Source organism: Indicator indicator, chromosome 10 (genome assembly GCF_027791375.1).
Source record: "Indicator indicator isolate 239-I01 chromosome 10, UM_Iind_1.1, whole genome shotgun sequence".
In the NCBI taxonomy this organism is placed as follows: Eukaryota; Metazoa; Chordata; class Aves; order Piciformes; family Indicatoridae; genus Indicator; species Indicator indicator.
Genome location: NC_072019.1, coordinates 16,460,397 through 16,482,380, shown reverse-complemented (window position 1 = coordinate 16,482,380; position 21,984 = coordinate 16,460,397). Strand labels below are relative to the sequence as shown.

General features: G+C 42.6%; 1 protein-coding gene across 1 annotated transcript in view; it reads right to left on the bottom strand.

Annotated features, from left to right (window-relative positions):
* Positions 1–21,984, bottom strand: part of RABGAP1L (RAB GTPase activating protein 1 like) — a 256,762-nt gene that overhangs the window by 96,441 nt on the left and 138,337 nt on the right. The window contains exons 14-16 of the mRNA XM_054384644.1: positions 18,405–18,479; positions 14,261–14,386; positions 12,775–12,918 (exon numbers count right to left, since the gene is read on the bottom strand). Of these exons, the coding sequence (XP_054240619.1) occupies positions 12,775–12,918; positions 14,261–14,386; positions 18,405–18,479 (345 nt within the window). The remainder of the gene's footprint in view (positions 1–12,774; positions 12,919–14,260; positions 14,387–18,404; positions 18,480–21,984) is intronic.

Genomic DNA, 21,984 nt, shown 5'->3' with positions numbered 1-21,984 from the left:
AATTAAAACCAGTTTGCTGTATTATTAAATAAGCAGGTACTAGGGAGATGGTAAAAGTGGCACCATGGGATTGAGTATTTATTGTGCCACTCTTCTGTGTTTTGCAGCATGAAAAGGCACACCATAAATACTACCAGGCAAACGTGAACCTGTTTTAGTATGATTTCCTGTGAAATTCTGTTTGTTTGGTTTCTTTTAACAGAAATTAATGGGGTTTAGGAGTGCTAATGAGTATTTATGTGGTTTGGGTGGTTTTCACAGAATTTGCTGCTGGGATGTTTCTATGGCTGATCGAGTTCTACAAGATTAGTGCTTTTTTCTCTCCAGCTTCTGTGACCATTTTCAAAGCACAAGAATTCCAGTCATTGCATTTTAAGTTATTTCCAGGGACCAAATCACCATTGGGTCTCTCTGTAGTGGCATGTTCCTAATTTGCAGGCAGCTAGTTCTGCACTGGCAGCTTTCTCTGTTTGCCTGACCAAGCCATACACTGATGCTATTTTTCTGGTTTTCAGGAATTTATATTAAAGAATTTTTAGACATTCCTTTCCCTCTCTCCAAACCTGATTAATATGGGGACAAAAAAAAGGGCCTGAATCCAGACTACGCATCAAAGGCCTTATCATATACATAAAATCAGGACAGATAAAGAGGCCTCCTCATATCTCTGTAGATAACACAGGTCTTCCAGCTCTCGCAGAGAAACAGGGAATGGCTGTTAGACATGCTCAGAGGAGTGGGAATCTGCCAGATCTCCATTTTCTTGAGATGAGACAAGATGAGGGGTTCAGAACATCTCTTGATTGAGAGCTGTGCCTCCTTTCCCCCTGTGCAGGGAGTTCAGGAGAACAGCTGTTCTACTGTTTCACCACCCTTATTGTAAAGAATTTCTTTCCAGACTGGATACTAGAAAGAAATTCTCAGCTGTTAAGGTGGTGAGACACTGGAACAGGTTGCACAGGGACGTTGTGGATGTCCCCTCCTTGGAGGTGTTCAAGGCCAGGTTGGACAAGACCTTGAGCAACCTACTCTAGAAGAAGGTCTCCCTGCTCATGGCAGTGCAGCTAGAACTAGATGATCTTACCCATTGCTGGTAATCCAGGCTGGAAGTGAAGAAATTGAAAAAGAGCAGCACCAGGAAGATTAAAAGGGAATTTAAGGCCCTTGGGAAATCGATTGACGGGGCAGGAGCTCAAGTGGTGTTTGCTCAGTTCCCTCAGCAGCTGTGGTGTACACTGAGAGGAACAGGAAAACCCACACCATCAACAGTTGGCTTAGGAGATGGTGCCAGCAGTGGAATTTTGGCTTCTTTGATCACGGGGCAACTCTTACTGCACCTGACCTGCTGGACCAAGTTGGGTTGAATTTACCTAGAAAGGGTAAGAGGGTGCTGGCACTGGGGTTGGCAGGACTCATTGGGAGGGCTTTAAACTAGGTCTGAAGGGGGTGGGTGTGGAAACCAGTCTCCCTGGAGAGGAGGGAGGACCACACAAACTGGTGAAATCAGCAGCCCAGCTGAAGTGCATGTCCACCAATGCACGCAGTATGGGCAAGAAACAAGATGAACTGGAACTCTTGGTTCACCAGGAGAACTATGATGTAGTTGCCATCACAGAAACATGGTGGGACGATTCTCACAATCGGAGTACCGCACTGGGAGGTTATAAGCTCTTTAGGAGAGACAGGCAAGGGAGAAGAGGAGGAGGGGTGGCCCTGTATATTAGGGAATCCTTTGATGCCTCAGAACTTGAGGTTGCAGAAGAAAGGGTTGAATGCTTATGGGTTAAAATCAGAGGGAGGCTGCACAAAACTGACATCCTGGTTGGAGTCTGTTATAGACCACCCAACCAGGATGAGGAGGCCGATGAGATATTCTACAAGCAGCTGGAAGCTGTCTCAAGATCATCAGACCTTGTCCTTGTGGGGGACTTTAACCTACCAGACATCTGCTGGGAACTTAATTCAGCAGAGAGGAGACAGTCCAGAAGGTTCCTAGAGTGCATGGATGACAACTTCCTGATGCAGCTCTTAGGTGAACCTACCAGGGGTAAGGCTCTGCTTGATCTGCTGTTCTCAAGTAGAGAAGGGCTGGTGGGAGATGTGATGGTCGGAGGCTGTCTAGGGTGCAGCGACCATGAGATAGTGGAGTTTTCAATATGCAGGGAAATAGGGAGGAGCAGTAACAGAACCCTCACTTTGGACTTCCGGAGGGCAAACTTCAGGTTGTTCAGGCAACTTATTCAGAAAGTTCCCTGGGTAACAGCCCTTAAGAACAAAGGGATCCAGGATGGTTGGACCTACTTCAAACAGGACCTCTTAAAGGCACAGGGACTGGCAGTTCCCACATGCCGTAAGACGAGCCGGCGGGGAAGACGACCGGCCTGGATGAGCAAGCAGCTCCTGAAGGATTTAAGGGAAAAAAAGAGGGTTTATCGCCTTTGGAAAGGGGGGGAGGCAACTAGTGATATGTTTAAGGATGTTGCTAGATCATGTAGAGGAAAAATTAGAGAGGCAAAAGCACAGTTAGAAATGAAACTGGCCGCTTCCGTGAAGGACAACAAAAAGCATTTTTATAAATATATTAATGCTAAAAAGAGGGGCAAGAGGAGCCTCCACTCTCTATTGGACGTGGAGGGTAACATTGTAACTAAGGATGAGGAGAAGGCTGAGATTCTAAATACCTTCTTTGCCTCCATTTTCAACAGTAAGGCAGGAGGACTTCAGGATAACTGGCCTCCTGAGCTGGTTGATGGGGTCAAGGAGCAGTGTTGTACTCCTGAAATCCATGTGGAATTAGTTCGAGACTTGTTGAGTCACTTGGATATTCACAAGTCCATGGGACCTGATGGGATTCATCCTAGGGTGCTGAAAGAGCTGGCAGATGAGCTGGCCAAGCCTCTCTCCATCATTTTCCACCAGTCCTGGCTCACTGGAGAGGTCCCAGAAGACTGGAAACTGGCCAATGTGACGCCCATCCACAAGAAGGGACGGACAGAAGAACCTGGGAACTACAGGCCTGTCAGCCTGACCTCAGTGCCAGGGAAAATCATGGAGCAGATTGTCTCGGGGGCAATCACTGAGCACCTGAAGGATGGCCAAGGAATCAGGCCCAGCCTACATGGATTTAGGAAGGGCAGGTCCTGCCTCACCAACCTGATCTCCTTCTATGATCAGGTGACCAGCCTGGTGGACGTAGGAAAGGCTGTGGATGTAGTCCACCTGGACTTCAGCAAGGCCTTTGACACTGTCCCCCACAGCAAACTCCTGGCCAAGCTGGCAGCCTGTGGCTTGGACAGCAGCACTCTGTGCTGGGTTAGGAACTGGCTGGAGGGCCGAGCCCAGAGAGTGGTGGTGAATGGTGCCACATCCAGCTGGCAGCCTGTCACTAGTGGTGTCCCCCAGGGATCAGTGCTGGGCCCCATCCTGTTCAATATCTTTATTGATGATCTGGATGAGGGGATTGAGTCCATCATCAGTAAATTTGCAGATGACACCAAGCTGGGAGCAGGTGTTGATCTGTTAGAAGGTAGAAGGGCTCTGCAGAGGGACCTTGACAGGCTGGACAGATGGGCAGAGTCCAACATGATGGCATTCAACAAGTCCAAGTGCCGGGTGCTGCACTTTGGCCACGACAACCCCATGCAGAGCTACAGGCTGGGGTCAGAGTGGCTGGAGAGCAGCCAGGCAGAAAGGGACCTGGGGGTACTGGTTGACAGCTGCCTGAACATGAGCCAGCAGTGTGCCCAGGTGGCCAAGAGAGCCAATGGCATCCTGGACTGCATCAGGAATACTGTGGCCAGCAGGAGCAGGGAGGTCATTGTACCCCTGTACACAGCACTGGTTAGGCCACACCTTGAGTACTGTGTCCAGTTCTGGGCCCCTCAGTTTAGGAAAGATGTTGAATTGCTGGAGCATGTCCAGAGAAGGGCAATGAGGCTGGGGAGAGGCCTTGAGCACAAGCCCTATGAGGAGAGGCTGAGGGAGCTGGGACTGTTTAGCCTGGAGAATAGGAGGCTCAGGGGTGACCTCATTGCTGTCTACAACTACCTGAAGGGAGGTTGTAGCCAGGAGGGGGTTGGTCTCTTCTCCCAGGCAACCAGCACCAGAACAAGAGGACACAGTCTCAAGCTGCACCAGGGGAGGTTTAGGCTGGAGGTGAGGAGAAAGTTCTTCACAGAGAGAGTGGTTGGCCATTGGAATGTGCTGCCCAGGGAGGTGGTGGAGTCACCATCCCTGGAGGTGTTCAAGAGGGGATTGGACGTGGCACTTGGTGCCATGGTTTAGATAGTCATGAGGTTTAGGGTGACAGGTTGGACTCGATGATCTTTGAGGTCTCTTCCAGCCTTCTTGATTCTATGATTCTATGATTCTATGATCTTTAAAGTCCCTTCCAACCCAAGCCATTTTATGATTCCATGACCTTTAAAGGTCCCTACCAAACCAAATCATTGTGTGGCTCTATAATTCTATGTGTGGTCATAGAACACAAAGAAAAACACATGCCCATGTTAAATCAGTGTCTTGCCTCCCTGTACTCCATCTGATCTCCAGTGTCCATTCTTCAGCTTCTCCCTTCCTCAATTACCACACTGTCCTAGCCCTTGCCTCTACATCTTCAACTTCATTTTCCCTTTCCAACAGCCATTTGAATGTGAAGTTCATGTTTTGATTTTACGTACTTAGAAAAGTCAGTGTGGTCTCAGACTCCAAACACGAAGCAATGGGAAGTGTTTCAGCAGAGGCAGGCTGTGCTACCCTCTTTTTCAAAAACAGTCCCCAAACTAGCCCAGCTTCTTGCATTTGTTCACAGAATATCACTCTCCATTGGTGATATTTTCCTTCAGCTATTTCTGAAGTGTTTTTGAGGACTGCCAAGACTGCTTAGAATATGCTGCTATTCAAATACAGCAGATGGCACTGGTGTTAAATAAGCATTATGGAAATTTACTGTATTCCTAGAAAAATCCACCAAGTGAACATCAACTAGTAAGTGGCTAAAATATTTCAGTAGCAATGAGTAAAGTATTTCAGAGACATATTGTGACATGGCCTGAGATGTCTTCTCCCTTTAAAGCACAAATTAGGTCATTAAAATAGGTCCCTCATCTTCAGTAACTTTTCACCTGTATCTTAGAAGCCTTTCTGAAACAGAAGCAGCTTCAACATTTTATGACCACAACATTTATCAACATAACTGGAAAAGTACCTTCTGTTCACATAAGTTATCTTGAACAGCAGACGGTTGTGAGACTGTTTTTCCTTTGCTCACGCTGAGCATTTATCACCAGCCTTGTTATTTTGGGGATAAACTAGCTGCAGCTATGAATGGAAGATACATAAATTATGGATACTCACAGAACAGCTGGACAACATAGTGTAAAGGGTTATGTTAAACCCTGACACTCTCTAAGAATCTCCTAGGTGTATTGTATTAAAGCATTCTTCTCCTCAGTCTAGGATTGAATTGTTATAAATTCCATGAAGCTTGAGATCTAAATAGAACATTCTGTGTTCCCCTAAAACCCCCTGGCAACATGGAACATGGCATTCCACACTTTGAACATTTCTGCTGTTGATTGAAATTTTGTATCCAAACACCTAACACTTCTTGTGACAGTCACTGAAAAAACCTCACTTGTAATTCTTTATCATTATAACCTGAGTGTTTTAAACACACACATGCAAAAGCATTGCAAAGGTCCTCATGGATCAAACACAAAACTACACTTTCCCCCCCCACCTTTCTTTTCACTTTAATTTTAAACTAGAGCATGGTAGATTGAGGTTGGACATCAGGAGGAAGCTACCTACAATGAGGGTAGTGAAACACAGGAACAATTTGCGTAGAAAGGTGGTGGAAGCCTCATCCTTGGAGACATTCAAGATCAAACTTGATTGGGCTCTGAGTAACCTGCTCTAAAGATGTTAAAGATTGATGTGGCCTTGAGCAATCTGGTCCAGCACAAGGTGTCCCTGCCCATGGCAGGGGGATTTGAACTAGATGATCTTCAGTCTATTCTATGTCCTTGCTCACTGCAGGGACACTGGACAATATGACCTTCAAGTGTCCCTTCCCTGCTGATGCATTCTGTGATTCTTTGAATTTCTGTTCTAGTATGGAAGCCCCTCTGCCTCCAGCAAAATATAGCGGTAGTGATCAGATAAATTATGCTAAAATTACTTTTAACATGTATTTAAATATCTCACCTAAATACATAGAACGTTCAGGGCCAGAAAACCTGAGCTACCTCCACTCCAGACCTCAAGTTCTTTCAACAAAAATAGATTAGAATGGCTGATGTGTCAACAGATGCTTGAATGTAGCAAACTAGCATTACCACTGGACACGTGCATGCAAATTCTAGTCTTCCATCTGGAGCCTGAGAGCTAAGCTATTCTCTTTCTTCTTAAATTAATTAAAAGCTAGTTATAGCAGTCTCAGCAAGAAATCCTTCCCAGTCTCTCTACTTAAACAGCAGTGCCTGATAAAGGCTTCAGAAGGAGATTCAGCTCTCCAGCAGACATAATGCAAAGAGCAATAGGCAGGAAGAAAGACACAGTCTAAATGCCAAAGTCTAATTGCCTTTATTCCCAAGAAGGAAAACAAGCAGACCCTCCTTCAGCCTTTTCCAAGTCACAGGGATGGCACTGACTGAACTGTTTAACTAGTACTGAAATACCACAGGCAGTTTCAGCACAGATCTACGCCTACTTAGAATTTAAGCCTAGCTTTTAATATGCTCTTACTGAAAGAGATTTTATTTCCAGCAAGCCCAGTCTGCTTTTTGGTAAGATCTATTATACCATTCATAACTGGAAGGGTTAACAGATGTGGACACCATGTCAACAACAAGTAATTCCAGAAAGATCTATTTTTCTTCCCCTACAGATCCAGAGAAGATAAACAACTGCATGTAATCTTTCATTTAATTCACATTTCATCGGAGTGCAGATTTACAGAGGAAGTGGGCTTGTTCCTGACTCAATTCCTGAGCAAGTTTAATAAATTAAAATGTTAATCTGTTCTTTCTCAACTCTGTTGAAGGCATCACAGAAGTATCTGACAGTGACAGACAAAAAATAGCAGACTATTATGGTATCTACTACTCAGTTAGTACTAACAGGCAGTGACGACTGGTCTTGTCGTCTGAGTGATACCATACGGCGGAGTGTTTCCTGGCACATCCGTTCTTCAGCAAGACACACATAAGACAGAAATCAAATCCTCAGCACCAATAGTTATGATTCTCCTAAGATTTTCACAATTTCTTTAGGAAGCAGTGCTCCCAGGATCCACATTCACACGGGAATAGGCTGCCTATGGAGGACATTGAACCCCCATCCCTGGAGGTGCTCAAGACGTGTGGACATAGCACTCTGGGACATGGTTTAATGGCCATGGTGGTGTTAGGTCGATGGTTGGACTCAATGATCTTACAGGTCTTTTCCAACCAAAACAATTCTGTGACTCTGTGATGAATAGGTGCTCTTTTACCAGCACCAAGGCATCGAAAAGATTCAGGTGATTTCACTTCTTTGCTCTTAGCTCTATTTGAAAGCATCCAATTATTTCATATTCAGTATTGATAATAATCAGTTGCATCCCTTTCTATTCAGTCTTGCTCACAGAACAGCAGCTCAGTAATCAAACTATTAATTTTTCTAACACCACTATGTAATTACTGGCATTAAATACACAAATATGTGTACCAGCCCAGAAAAGGCAGCAGGCAGTAGAGCTTTTTATATGCTCTTTAAAGGAGAGAAGCACAATCCTTATGGTCCTCAAGACCTGCACACAGTGTGTCGGTGTGAGCTGAAATTCCCCCCCCCACCAACAATAACCAGGATAGCTCAGTCTGGAAGCAAATGAAAAGCTGTATTTACAAGCAGAGTCTAAAATCTACAATGAAATGCAATGAATATATACAAATATACAAAATTCACAACATTCACAAATATATACAATCAACAGAAAAAGCACAATCGATCTCCCTTTGCTTCCCCCCAAGGGGACCCTCCCAAAGGGGCCTCTCTCTCCCAGGAGCTTCCCCCCCAGACCCCCCTGGACAGAGAAGCAGAGTTAGTTAAGCAGAAAGTTGTTAACTTAGCTGCCAAGGTCAGTGTGTTATCTTCAGCCAGAAGAGAAGAAGAAACAGCATCCAGACAGCCCAGCAACTGCCCCCACTGCAGAACGCAGAATGTGCAGAGTGCCTACTTTGTTTTGGGTAATAGTTCTTAAACATTTCTATCTATCCAATGGAAGTGTTTAGAACAATCAGTATTTTGCTTTCTTACACCCAATAGTGACTTATTTACATTCTTTCACTTTCTCTGTACTGAACTTTGCAAGGAAAAATTAAAAAGACAGTTTCAAACCATCACACACAGAAATAGTCAGACCTAAAACGGAGGTTACCAGTAGTATCTGAAAATTCTAGGTTAGTAACAGAATCACAGCAGCTTGAGCTCTGAACCTCCTTTAGTTCTGGCAGTACTGTACATACCACACTGCTTACAGTATTTTGGTTTTTAAGCAGGAAAAAGCCAACCCATGACAATTTAAAAAATGCTTATAAGTTGTCTGCCAAATGGTTCAGTTTCTTTCTCTTCTAAATGCCCAACACAGGTTGCTTATTTAGTGGTTTTAAAACATAGATTTTAATTTAAAATCGAACATTTAAAAATGTAAAGGGAAGCTAAATGACAACCCTTTGATATTCTGTAGCATAACCCAGGTGCAGTTGCTGCTCTGGGGACAGCCTTATCTAAGTGACATGCTTTACCCTAGCTGAGGTGCTATTTCTGAGCATGCCTTTAATGAAATAATTTTACATGGAAAAGAGACAGCCAAAGAAGAGCAAGCTCACGAAGTGTTCAACAGCATTATGTCATATTGATAGATAAGACTGACAAGTCCAAAGACAACTCTCAATTTCATCAACAAAGTTGCTCTTCAACACAAACAGAAATAGCAAAAGGGGAAGAGACAAACAAAGCAGTAGAAACAGGCAGCTAAAGGAACATTGCAGGAAGATCTTCAGCTGATGCTGACACGTTAATATTTAACCACATGGCCGAGCTCAAAAAAACTCATTTTGTTGCAATCACATCAAAACTTTCAACTGGATTAAGAGGTTTGAGTTTTTATTGCATAAAGTATTAAACCTTACAAAATGTACCACAGCGCAGTGAAGTACCTGTCTGCAAGCCCATAAAGTTCCTCAAGCTTCTATTGCAGGAAAGACAAAGAATTCCAAAATATTTAATTTCAAGACAGGTGACAGAGCTATTAAGGAAATATTCTAATGCCAGGGGAAAATTAGGCAATTTGAGGGCTGAACCATTCCCTCAAAAACCTGAAGATAGCTTAAAAATAAGAAAGCTTCTAGGCAGACAACAGGATAAAAGAACTCAATTACATAGAGGCCACGGCAAACCCAAAATTCGTATGAATTTCGATACAGTTGTTCTGTCAAGTCAAACTGAATGAGGGAATGATGAAAAGACCTTGACTGTAATGGTACTCAGTTTGATGGGATTTTAAAATTCTTCCCATAAAACTTAATTCCTACCATAAATGTAGCTGCTGTTTCATAGGATATGCCCCTGCCCAGGAGGTCTGCTCCCCCCAGCTTGTGCTACAGTTCCACTGTGCACACAGGGAATGGCTCCATGCCTCCCTGCACCTCCCTGGCTAGCTGAGAAACTACAGAATTTCTAACAGGTATTATTTTCCTCTTTGGGGGGAGAGTTTAAGAATCTCTGTAGGGACTTTTTACAAGGGCTTGTAGTGATAGGATGAGGGGGAATGGATTGAAGTTTGAGGAGGGCAGATTTAGACTGGTAATTAGGAAGGAATTCTTTACAGTGAGGGTGGTGAGACACTGGAATAGGTTTGCCCAGGGAGGATGTGGATGTTCTCTCCCAGGAGGTGTTCAGAGCCAGGCTGGATGAGGCCTTGAGCAACCCAGTCTAGTGGGAGGTGATCTTGCCAATGTCAGAGGGGTTGGAACTAGATGATCTTTAAGGTCCCTTCCAACCCAAACCATTCTGTGAATCTGTTATCTATGACTGATTTCATCCTTCCAGCCACAGTCAAAACCTAGAAAGATAAATTCCATCCAGCGCCTCTTGGTTGACACAATTCGTTCATCCATAATGCAAATATTGTCCTGGGGAACAGAGAAGCTCCCTTGGAATGATTAGCTGGCAGAACCCATTTGCCAACGGATTTTCTTCCCCTAATATTTTTCTTTCATAAAAGAGTTGCAGAGGATGTAAACATTTTGTCAACACCAGACAGGACAGGGACGTGGAGAAAGCACAGCCAGGAAGGAAGTGGAAGGCTATTTAAAATTCATCTGTATCTATGACAAATTAACGAGAAGGCTGGAAGCTTGTTTTTAAAACACAAGACAGTTCACTTCAAAGGCTTCTAGAGTTTTTGAGGATTTGGTTTTTCACAGAAGAATATGTTCCACTGCTAGCAGCCACAACTGTTTTTTTCTCCTTCCAGTTACTGGAATTGCAGGCATGCTGTTTGTTCAGAGATAAAGTAAAGAACGATTTAATGCAGACAAATTATTTTGTTGACTGCTCCATTCCTTCTTCTGGAGGCTGACTGGAGAGACAGCTGCACAACAGGATTTCAGTCCTCCATTAAGGAACTGTTAGCTACTCTGGCTTCAGGTTTTACTTTCCTTCTTTAGGGCTAACTAGATTTTTATTATACTATGATCTTAATCTATGCTCCTCTCACAAATTCTCAAAATGGCCTGCTACTGGTTGACTGATCTAGAGCACAAGTCTTGTGAGGAGCAGCTGAGGGAACTGGGGTTGTTCAGCCTGGAGAAAAGGAGGCTGACGGAGACCTCCTTACTCTCTACACCTCCTTGAAAGGAGGCTGGAGTGAGGTGGGGGTCAGTCTCTTCTCTCAAGGAACAAGCAATAGGATGAGAGGAAATGGCCTCAAGTTACATCAGGAGAGGTTTAGGTTGGACATTAGGAAAAATTTCTTCCCTGAAAGGCTTGTCAAGCCCTGGGATAGGCTGTTCAGGGCAGTGGTGAAGTCACCATCCCTGAAGGGATTTAAAAACTCTGCAGATGTGGTGCTGAGGGATATGGTTTGGTGGTGACCTAATGGTGCTGGGTTAGCAGCTAGACTTGATCCTAGAGGTCTCATCCAACTACCATGATTTTGACTTAGGAACCTTAGGAGCCATTTTCTGACAGTCTACACTGTTGCCTCAGTATGTTGTCTACATTCCGCTCCACTGTTTCTCAAGAGCATAGAATGGTTTGGGTTGATGAGACCTTTAAGTAATCTAGTTTAACCCCCCTTGAAGTAAGCAAGGACATCCCCAACTCGATTAGGCTGCTCAGAGCCTCTTCAAGCCTGACCTTAAATGTCTCCAGGGCCTCCACGACCTGCCTGGGTAACCTGTTCAGTGTTCCACTACCCTCATAGTAAAGAACTGCTTCCTAATTTAAAACCATTGCTTCTTGTCCTAGTGCTACAGGCCTTTGTAAACAGTCCCTCCCCAGCTTTCCTGTAGACCCCCTTCAGGTACTGAAAGGCTGTTCTAAGGTCTCCCTGGAGCCTTCTCTTCTCCAGGCTAACAACCCCAGGTCTCTCAGCCTCTCTTCACAGGAGAGATGCTCTGGTCCTCTGATCACTTTTGTGGCCCTCCTCTGGACCACCTCCATCAGGTTCTTGTCCTTCTTGAGCTTAGAGCCCCAGAGCTGGAGAGTGACAGAATCGTCTCCCTCAACCGGAAGAAGCCCGGAATGTGATTTGCCTTCTGGAATGCAAGTTTGCATTGTTGATGCATGTCCAGCTTTTCATCCACCAGTACTCCCAAATCCATCTCCACAGGGCTACTCTCTATTACATCCACCCTAAGCCTGGACTGATTATGAGGATTGGCCCAATCCAGGTGTAGGACCTTGCACTTGGCCTTGTTAAACCTCATGAAGCTCACCTGGGCTCCCTTCTCCAGCCTGTCTGGGTCCCTTTGGATGACATCCTGTGCCTCTGGCTTATCGACTGCACCACTGCAAACTTGCTGGTGGTGCACTCGATCTTCTATATCATTGATGAAGATATTAAACAACATTGGTACCAGTAGAGAACCCTGAGGGACATCACTTGTCCCTGGTCTCCACCTGGACATTGAGTCATTGACCACTACCCTGTGCCTGTTTTTCAAGGCAAGTGCAGACATACCTACCCTACAGAAACACACAGTTTTGTATCTGTGGTAGCACATTCCTTAGTTGGAATAATAGGGTAAAAAACAAAAAGGAAGAGCTTCATTCATTGTGCTGCTTGGCATCTCTCATGATTTATTTACTACCAGGCTATCAAAGCAACATACAATGCCCTTACTGTCTTTGGGCACTCCAAATCAGACAGTTTGGAGAGCTTTCCCTCTAAAAGCCTGCTAGGCTTTTACTACTTGGTATCATCAAGAAATGAAGCGTTGCTAACTTTGAATCAATTATTCAACAAATTAAATGAAGAACAGATGTGTGCATCAGATATTCTTAATTAGATCCCTTAGCAAAGAATGAGGCAATCCACAAGTCTAATTTTAAAACCAAACCAGCATTCCTGTGAACATCTTTTCTTCAACATAACCATGGTTTCTACATGATTTAGTTACACAAGTTTTGAAATGAAGCAGTAAATGATTCCAATAAAATGAAACCAAAAAAAGGAGAAGCATTTGCAGAGTGCAGGAAGGGCTTTCTGATTCAAGGGGTTCTTACCTCACAAAGTAGTAAGTCAATGATGTGGAAGACCATGCAGAGTGGAAACTTGGCAGTAAAAAGAGTGAGGAACCACTGGGACGCATACATATGAGCTTCCAAATTGAGGTCTGAGAAATGGCTGTGCAAGTCTGGTAACTGCTCCTAGAGTAAAGGAAAGAATATTCACTATTACTCATTAATCCAAATTCTTCTTCCACACTGCCAGTAAACACTAGGTTACTATACACTGAAAAACACAACAGCGTGAAATCCTAGCTCCTTTTAAGCGATGGAAATGTGTTTCTTCACAGATTTCAGTGCCCATGGTTACAGTTTTTAGTAAGATATCGACTGTGGATTCTATCATCGTATCAGATACAGTACTGGGATTATACTGAGAAATTATCAAATCATCAACAGCTGAAAGCAGAGCAGTTTTGAAACCTACATCATCCATAATGTATATTTTAAAGTCATTCCTTTGCTGAGTCTTGCTTGAACTTCTGCTATAAACACCAATGGATACTACAACAAAGAGATCACCTTGCAGAGCTTAAAAGCAACAAAGCCCACAATCCCATCAGGTGAGTTCTCTATCTAGAAGTGTATATAAGCAACACAAAATAATCACTGACAATCCTGCAGCACGCTGATGATCGATTCATGCCTGGTTAATAAAGTGAAAATCTTTGTTAACATATGCAGATATTGAGGAGAGCATATGCTGAAGTATCAAATTAATTATTATGCAATTCTGCTGCAGATAGTAGGAAATTTGCACAATTTGAGAAATGAAACAAAAGTATTAAATTAATGGTGAGACTGTTTTGTTTGGGTTTAATATATCTCACAGAATATATACATGGTCACCTATGATGACTGACAGCAGCAGATAGCTATCTTCTGCTACACAGAAGTGTAGGTCAAAGCTTAATGAACCATTAGTAACTATTAGTCAGAACAACAATGTGTAAAACTTGCAGCCATTGATTCATGTTAAACTGCTCTGATTATGAAGTAATTCCATCTGAAAAAGGAGCAACATACTGAAGGCACAGGAAAGACTAAAAATTGACCTACACTTGATTCATATTTCACAATCATCAGGATGTCCTGATTTGACTGACCTTTTAACCATCAACATTAATTCACAGAAAGTAGGACACTGATGGTGGCAGTCCAAAAGATACTTTGCCCTTAACAGAACAGAGACATTCTCTCTAAACAGTACCATGAAATGTGAAGATTGAGAGAAAAAAAATCTACTCTTGCTTGGATACAAAGATCAGCAGCAAGGTTGGCATATGAAAGACAAAAGATACTAGAAATAAATCTCACTCTTGATGCTTGGATCCAGATATTAAATTTCCCTGCTTTGGTTCTACCCCCACTCTAAAACGAGAGGGGGTTTATTGTCCAGTAACTTGTGGAAGCAAAGCAGGAATCCCCTTCTTCGTGTCATTATTTCCATTTATGAAAGTAGAATTTGTTACCCTCACCCCACCTGCATTAACTTCTCGAGCTGGAAAAATTTGCAATGGAGATCTTCGAAGTTATTTCTGTAGAGGTCCCTCAAGCCATAGTCATACATTATTTTCACAAATACACAGAATGCCTGCTCCTCCGGCATCTGTTTGGAAAAACACACAGACAGCATTTTAAAAACCAAGCTGAGGCTGGAAATGCCTCACACAAACACACATCCTTATGCATGACGAATCTGAACCAGGGATCAATTGGAATTTCCAACAAAGCACTCTTTGGATGTAATACTAAGCACCTTGATTTGGCTCTGTGAGACCTTCTTTGAAGAAAGTGTGGGATCATATCATAAGTTCATCTAAGTGTACATCCCTCACAATCGTTGTGAGAGTTCTTTCTGACAAATAGATGTGGGAACAACCAGCACACAACTCCCAGTTACAGAACAACTTGAAAGAAAAAGAGAAAGAAAAAGACAACAACTTAAGATAGTGATTTCTACTGAGAGACTTGAGTAGAAGAGAAAAATTCAGAACTAAGCAGAACCAACCCTTAGGGAGAGTAATGTTTATCTGCTTTTATCCAAATCCCAGGACATCAAACTCTGTGAAGTCAGGTTTCCCATGGTGAATAAGGAAACTACAAATTTTGCCTTCAGAATCTATCTGTGATCTCAGGTGGGCTGATCCCATTTATTAACATCATGACTTTTTCATAAAATCATTGAGATTAGAAAAGACCACTGGGATCATCAAGTCCAACCATTGACCCTTCTCTACAAAGTTCAGCCCTAAACTACATTCCCAAGCACCACATCTAAATGACCTTTAAACACATGCAGGGATGGTGACCTAATCACCTTTCTGGACAGCCTATTCCAATGTCTGACCACTCTTTCTGTGAAAACAAGTTTTCCCAATGTCTAAACCTACCCTGCTGCAGTTTGAGGTTGTTCCCTCTTCTATCACTAATTACCTGTGAGAAGAGACCAGCACCAACTTATCTACAATGTCCTTCCAGGTAGTTGTAGACAGCAATGAGGTCTCCCTTCAGCCTCCTCTTCTTCAAAAGAAACAGTCCCAGCTCCTTCAGTCACTCTTCATAAGATTTATTCTCCAGGCCCTTCATCAGCTTCATTGCCCTCCTCTGCGCTGACTCCAGCACCTCCACATCTCTCTTGTATTGAGATGCCCAAAACTGAACACAACACTCAAGGAGTTCTGCCTCCATAATTTCCATTTCTTTTTGACCAAAATTGCTCATCCAACAGTTTTAGAAGGTGGTACTAAAGACAGGCTGTGTGAGCCACTCTGAAGTTACATTTTTTGGCTTAAGCCCACTGAAGGTTGAATTTGTAGTAAGCCCCATGTCATGAAACCTCCACTGCTTAGGCATTACCCCTACTCCCCCCATGCCTTCAGGTAACACGATATTAGGATAGGCAGAAGCAGAGACATTGAAGACCCCAAATCAGGTTTTCAATCACATTAAAAACAACCTTTCCTTTGCAGGCAACAACTGAAAACAATTATTGAGTATCAAGAATGACAACTTTTGACCTTTCAGTAGATTCACTCATTCATCCTCTTGCCAACTCCTTACTGGATATCAGCAACAGATAAAAGTTCAGTATTTTCTTCAAAGACAATTCTAGTCTCTTGATATTTACCTCCAGGGTTTCATCAGTTCTGTTCAGCCTATGATTACAGCTTGTCTCCAAGGCCATGGGCAGACATTTTCATTTTCAGATATGATAAATGAAGGCAACTGGTTAGCACAAAGAACTGCCCAACCAGCTGCTAGGTACCTGCCCAGGCTAGGTTCACCTAGGACAAGCTCTTAAGAAACTTAAAGCTCTTTACCCCAATTTTATCTGGATGGAATGATCCCCTGACAGCTGATAAAAGCTGCAGAGAGAGTAAAGGGAAGAAATAGTTTTATCCTGACCAAAAGGCTTGAATCTGCTTTATAACAACATGAATGCAAATTTCAGTTATTTTGGTAAAGTAACAATTAATTCTAATAAAATGACAGATGCTCATGCACAAGCACACCTACCTTGCATGCTCAACCAGACACACGTGCACTGACAATCATTCCTCCCCCAAGACAGGGAGAAGCAGCAGTAACAGAGGTAAAGACTAAGCCAAAGTCCTTGACAGGCAGAGGTCACTGAGCCCTCACTCTCAGTGAACAGAGAGGTTCTTCAATATTACCAACTCCAAGCATTCAAAATCATAAAACTAGTTTTCATTTCTTATTTATTTTAATCTAAACAAGCACTTTTGGCCATTTCCATTCTGATTTTAGCATTTAGGTGCTTGCCCCTTAGTATCTTTTCTTTGAAATCACAAAAGCCTGAAATTAACTATTTTAAAATTAAATTTTAGTTTTTCATATAGCGATGACTCCCCAAAGGAGATAGCAAGAAAACAAAAAAAGTCAAATACTGTGAGACTTAAACACTTACGAGTTGGCAACACTGTCCCCACTGTGATTAGAAGTTATCTGCTCACCTTTGACAGCAATTTCATCAAAGCAGCAAAATCACAAAAATACAGGATGGAGGTTCAGACTACCCAACCATCCCTGGAAGTTAGCTACACTGAAGAGAAAAGATATCCTGTCCCAGAAAAAGAAGGAAAGGAAATGGCCTAGATAAGGATAGTCTAGAAATCCATGCAAAGATAGAAAAGTTAAAGAGGGTCTTACAAGCATTCACAGCATAGTGATTGGTTGGAGAATTTGAGAGTTTGAGGACATCCTGGGAAGCTCCCAACTTACATGAGCTCACTGAGACTGCTTCCCTTCCCCCCTTTCTCTGATTATTTCAGTTTAAAATCCTATTGTAAAAGCAAATGTTATAAAGGGCATATTAAAATTAGCATAATTGCCATTTAGTATTCCCTGTGTACAGGGCAATTTCTTCTAACTCCAGAAACATGAGAAATGAAGGTGATCCTCCATAGTAATGACAGCACACAACTCAGTGAGAGCAGCTCAAATATTAGTCAAACATGAAAAATGTGACACCCACTCATTTCTAAACAGCTCTGCCTCTGAAAATGGCTCCAGCGGAACTTAGCAGTCCTTCTTTGGGTAAAAAGTAAATTGCAAAATCACTCTTAGCTAAGCTCATTTGCACTGTATGTGGGATTGCAGTAATGTGACTAATTCAGGTTTATCCTTAAAGAATCTAAAGATTCCCTGTAACACTGTCACGAAGTATCACACTGCCTAAGGCTTTCAGGAGTCGTAGATTTCACTAGGAACTACAACTGAAATTAATCTGAATTTGAGTTCTAGATGCCTCAGGAGGTGTACCTGTAACATATATACCACCGACAGCTGACTCAAAGCCACAGGCTGAAATGTATTTCAACTAAGATGAATCATTTATTCATTAAAGCCTGACAGAAAAAGCAGTCCAGGGTCTGACTAAGAGTCGTTGTTGGAGTTTGGGGTGGTTTGCTCAGATATCATTTACAATATCCACACTACTTGATTCTGCTGCTTTTCACTGAGTCAATATTGGGGCCTGGGGTGATTTGGTCAGGTATAATTTACAATACCCACACTATTTGGTTCTGCTGCTTTTGCACTGATACATCAAAGTTAAAGCCCCTTGCAAAAACAAAAACGGTGTATTTATCTCAATATGTACATGTACACATATATACAGGAAGCAACAAATCAAAGTCTGTACAGTTTTTCATTACAGGCTAAAATATCAAGGTTAAAATTCAGTTTTGCACCAAAAGATATCATAAAATGACCCCAGGAGACAACGTCTTACTGAAAATGACTGAGACTGCCTGCCCTGGTTAGCTACTCTGAGAACAGCTTCCCAAGTTAAATTAATAAACACAAAGGCAGTTCACCTACGTGACAACTGAATTAAAAGCAAATATGAATATGTAACAAATCAGTTTCATGTTTTGACACAGAAGTACTTGACAATTTAATGGATTTCTCCCAGATAAAGCAAATCCACATTCATAAATATAGAAGCCATTAGTCACTATTTGTCAAACAGCAACAAGAGGAAAATGAATACAGACAAATAAACAGCAGCAAATATCTGTCAAATAGCATGTTACAGTACTACTTAATTTAAAGCTGCTTTGGTTTCCAATATCAAAGCTTTCATCTGGCAATTAACTCACATGAAGTAGAAGCACAGCTGCAAGGAAAGACTGTCCCTGGCAGTAGCCAATGTCTTCATCATAGACAGAGTATGCCTAGAAAAAAGGAAAGCCAACATGTATTTAAAATGCACACAAGCATCAGCAAAATGTGTTAGAATCAACGAGCCATTCAGAACAAGGGATACTCTGCAGGCTGCAATCATGCAGGGAGTGAAACTGCAACCATGGAATCACAGAATGTTAGGGGTTGCAAGGGACCTCAAAAGATCACCCAATCCAACCCCCTCTGCCAAAGCAGGAACACCTAGACTAAGTCACACAGGAAGGCATCCGGGCAGGTTTTGGATGTCTCCAGAGGAGGCTACACAACCTGTCTGGGCAGCCTGTTCCAGGGCTCTGACACCCTCACAATGAAAAAGTTTTTCTTTATGTTCACATGGAACCTCCTCTGCTCCAGCTTGCACCCGTTGCCCATTGTCCTGTAAGTGGACATCACTAAGTAGACCCTGGATCTGTCCTCCTGACAATCACCCTTCACATCATTGTAAACACGAATGAGGTCACCCCTCAGTCTCCTCGTCCCCCAGCTAAAGAGACCCAGCTCTCTCAGCCTTTCCTCATAAGGAAGATGTTCTACTCCATCATCTTTGTGGCTCTGCACTGGACACTTTCAAGCAGTTCCCTGAGGTCCTTCTAGAACTGAGGGGCCCAGAACTGGACACAATATTCCAGATGTGGCCTCACCAAGGCAAAGTAGAGGGGAAGGAGAACTTCCTGCACAGGCTTTCAGGGGACTTGAGAAAACATCTCCAGGTCACACTCAGTCTTCCATAGGCACCACATTTATTTTTATTCTTCGAGCAGCTTGAAGAGAGCTGGGGGCAATTTCCCTTCACCTAAATCTAGGACAATTCTGCTGAGACAAGACCCCTCTACTCTGTGCTGCTGAGACTACACCTGGAGTATTGTGTCCAGTCTGGGCTCCCCATTTCAAGAGGGACAGCAATAGGCTCTAGCAATAGGCTAGAGAGTGTTTATCAGAGGCAACAAGGGACTGGAACATCTGTTTCATGAGGAAAGGCTGAGAGACCTGGGGCTGTTTAGTTTGGAGAAGACTGAGAGGAGCTCTTACTAATGTTTATAAATATCTGAAGAGTGGGTATCAAGAAGAAGGGAACATTCTCATTTCAATGGCGTCCTGTGATAGAACAAGGGGCAATGGACACAAATTAGACCACAGGAAGTTCCATCTCAACATGACGAGAAACTTCTTTACTGTGAGGTTGCCCAGAGAGGTTGTGGAGTCTCCTTCTCTGGAGCCTTTCAAGACCTGCAAGTGATCTTGCTTTGGCAGGGGGGTTGGACCTGATGATCTCCAGAGGTCCCTTCCAACCCCTACCATTCTAGGATTCTGTGTAACAATTAAGGTATGAAAAACAGGTAAATTTGTGTTGTGGGGAGAATGGTTTTGGAAAAACAAGTGCTGACATCATGAAGGTATAGAAAGTGAGGGCGAGTATCAGAGAACCACTGAGAACTACTCAAGCATGAAAGGTTCCTCAGAAACAGTTTTCCTATGTCCTTGTTATGCTGAAGAATGAAGACTCATTTTCCTGCCGTATGACTGACATACTACTTTTTCCTTACTCTTAGAAAAACAAAACTAAAATAACCAACCTTTCATTCCCCTTACTTTTCTCAGACAAGATGACAGATACTGTTTTTAAGAGATGTCAGAGATTGTTACAAATTTGAGGAAACTTGAGAAAGTACAAGGAGCAGCAGGACTGACACTGGATAAAGGGAGAGACATCCTGCGAGAACAAGCACAGTACTAAGGTTACAACCAGGGAAAACAGAAGCACAAGGTCAGAGCTACAGAGAGGAACAAGGCACATGAATCAGAAAATTTGCTTTGCCCCCGCACCGCCTCCAAGACTGTTTATGGATGAGAGCTTTTTGAACTGGAACACCGTGCTTAGCTTCTTTTTTTAAGTGTTGAATGAAATCAAGATTGCAGATTCACTGACTGGAAGCACAGAAAGCCTGTGAATAAACAATGTCAGGTATGCTTGGAAACCAAACCCTGGTCTACCATACAGTATTTCAAATGTCGCTGAGATGCATCTTCAAAAGGTGGCTGAGCTACCTCTTGAAAACTTAGGAAGAATGGTGACTCCAAATGAGGTGTGACTCCTTTCCAGCCAACAGTATTGACATAATTGCAAATAATTTAGAATCATTGAATACATTGGGCTGGAAGGGACCTTTAAAGGTCAGCTAGTCCAACCCACTGCAGTGAGCAGGGATATCTTTAACTAGATCAGGTTGCTCAGAGCCCCACCAAGTCTGACCTTGGATGGGGCCTCCCCATCTCCCTCTGCCAGAAACCTTGACACAGAGGCCAAAAAAAAACCCCCACCACCCTTCCTTTTTCATTCAGATGGGGAGAAACTAGGAAAGAAATCACAGAATCCCAGCATAGTGGGGGTAGGAAAGGACCACTGGAGATCACCTAGTCCAACCTCCCAGCTAAAGCAGGGTCACCCAGAGCAGATTACAATTCCTATTTATAAAGATTATGGAATGATTCCGTAAGATTTCTGTAAAGAACATAACCTGAGTTTTCCTCTTAAGGTTGCTGTTTATAAACAATTCTTCCATACACTTCCTAATCCATTTGAAGCTTTAAGAGAAATGGAACTGTCACTTGGAGCTCTTTGCCAATTGTCTATATTGTTTGCCATTAATTTTAAATGTGTTAGATGGCATCAATTAGAATCTGATTGGAAAATAATCTAAATCATAGAACCACAGAATGGTTTGGTTTGGAAGGGACCTTGAAGATCATCGAGCTCCAACCTCCCTGCCATGGGCAGGACTTCCTACCAGACCAGGTTGCTCAAGGCCCTGTCAACCTGCTCAGTTCCAGTGGTGAAGCAGAGACAGGTAGGCTCATCAGGTAAATTATTGAAAACAATTTAATGAATCATTACAATCTGCTTAGTTGTTTAAACCACCTGTAGCTACAAAAGTAAAATATCAAAAATAACCCCAGAAGTGTACAAGAGCAGACAATTCTCTGAATTGGAAAAAAAGGATGTTCTCTTTGAAAAAGTTAATTGAAAATTACTCTTAAGCTATTAAGCACTGAATTAACAGAAATTAGTTTCAATCCTTAAATTAATATTGCATATGACTAATTAGAACCATCCACTGCTTAATCATCACCATCAGGAGCCTTTATCTATTTGTTCCTAAATTTTATCAGCTTATGGATGCCTATTTCTTCAGAATTTCTAAAAGATGTAGCTGCTTAGAAACAGATATGCAGAATTACAAACAATAAATGTAATTTATCATTTCTTCACACTGTACAACAACACTTGGAAAAAAAATCCAGAGTGAAAATTCAATAGCAAATTATCTACATATTTGGGTTCTCTGTTTTGAGAAGCATTACTAGCACAACAGCTAATAGTTTGCTGAAAACAGCAATAAATTAATCCACACAAGTCTTAAAGTGACTGTTGAGAAAACAACATGCTGGCATGAACTGCCTCTAAAACTGATACAGTTTAAAAGCAAGAAAGTTATC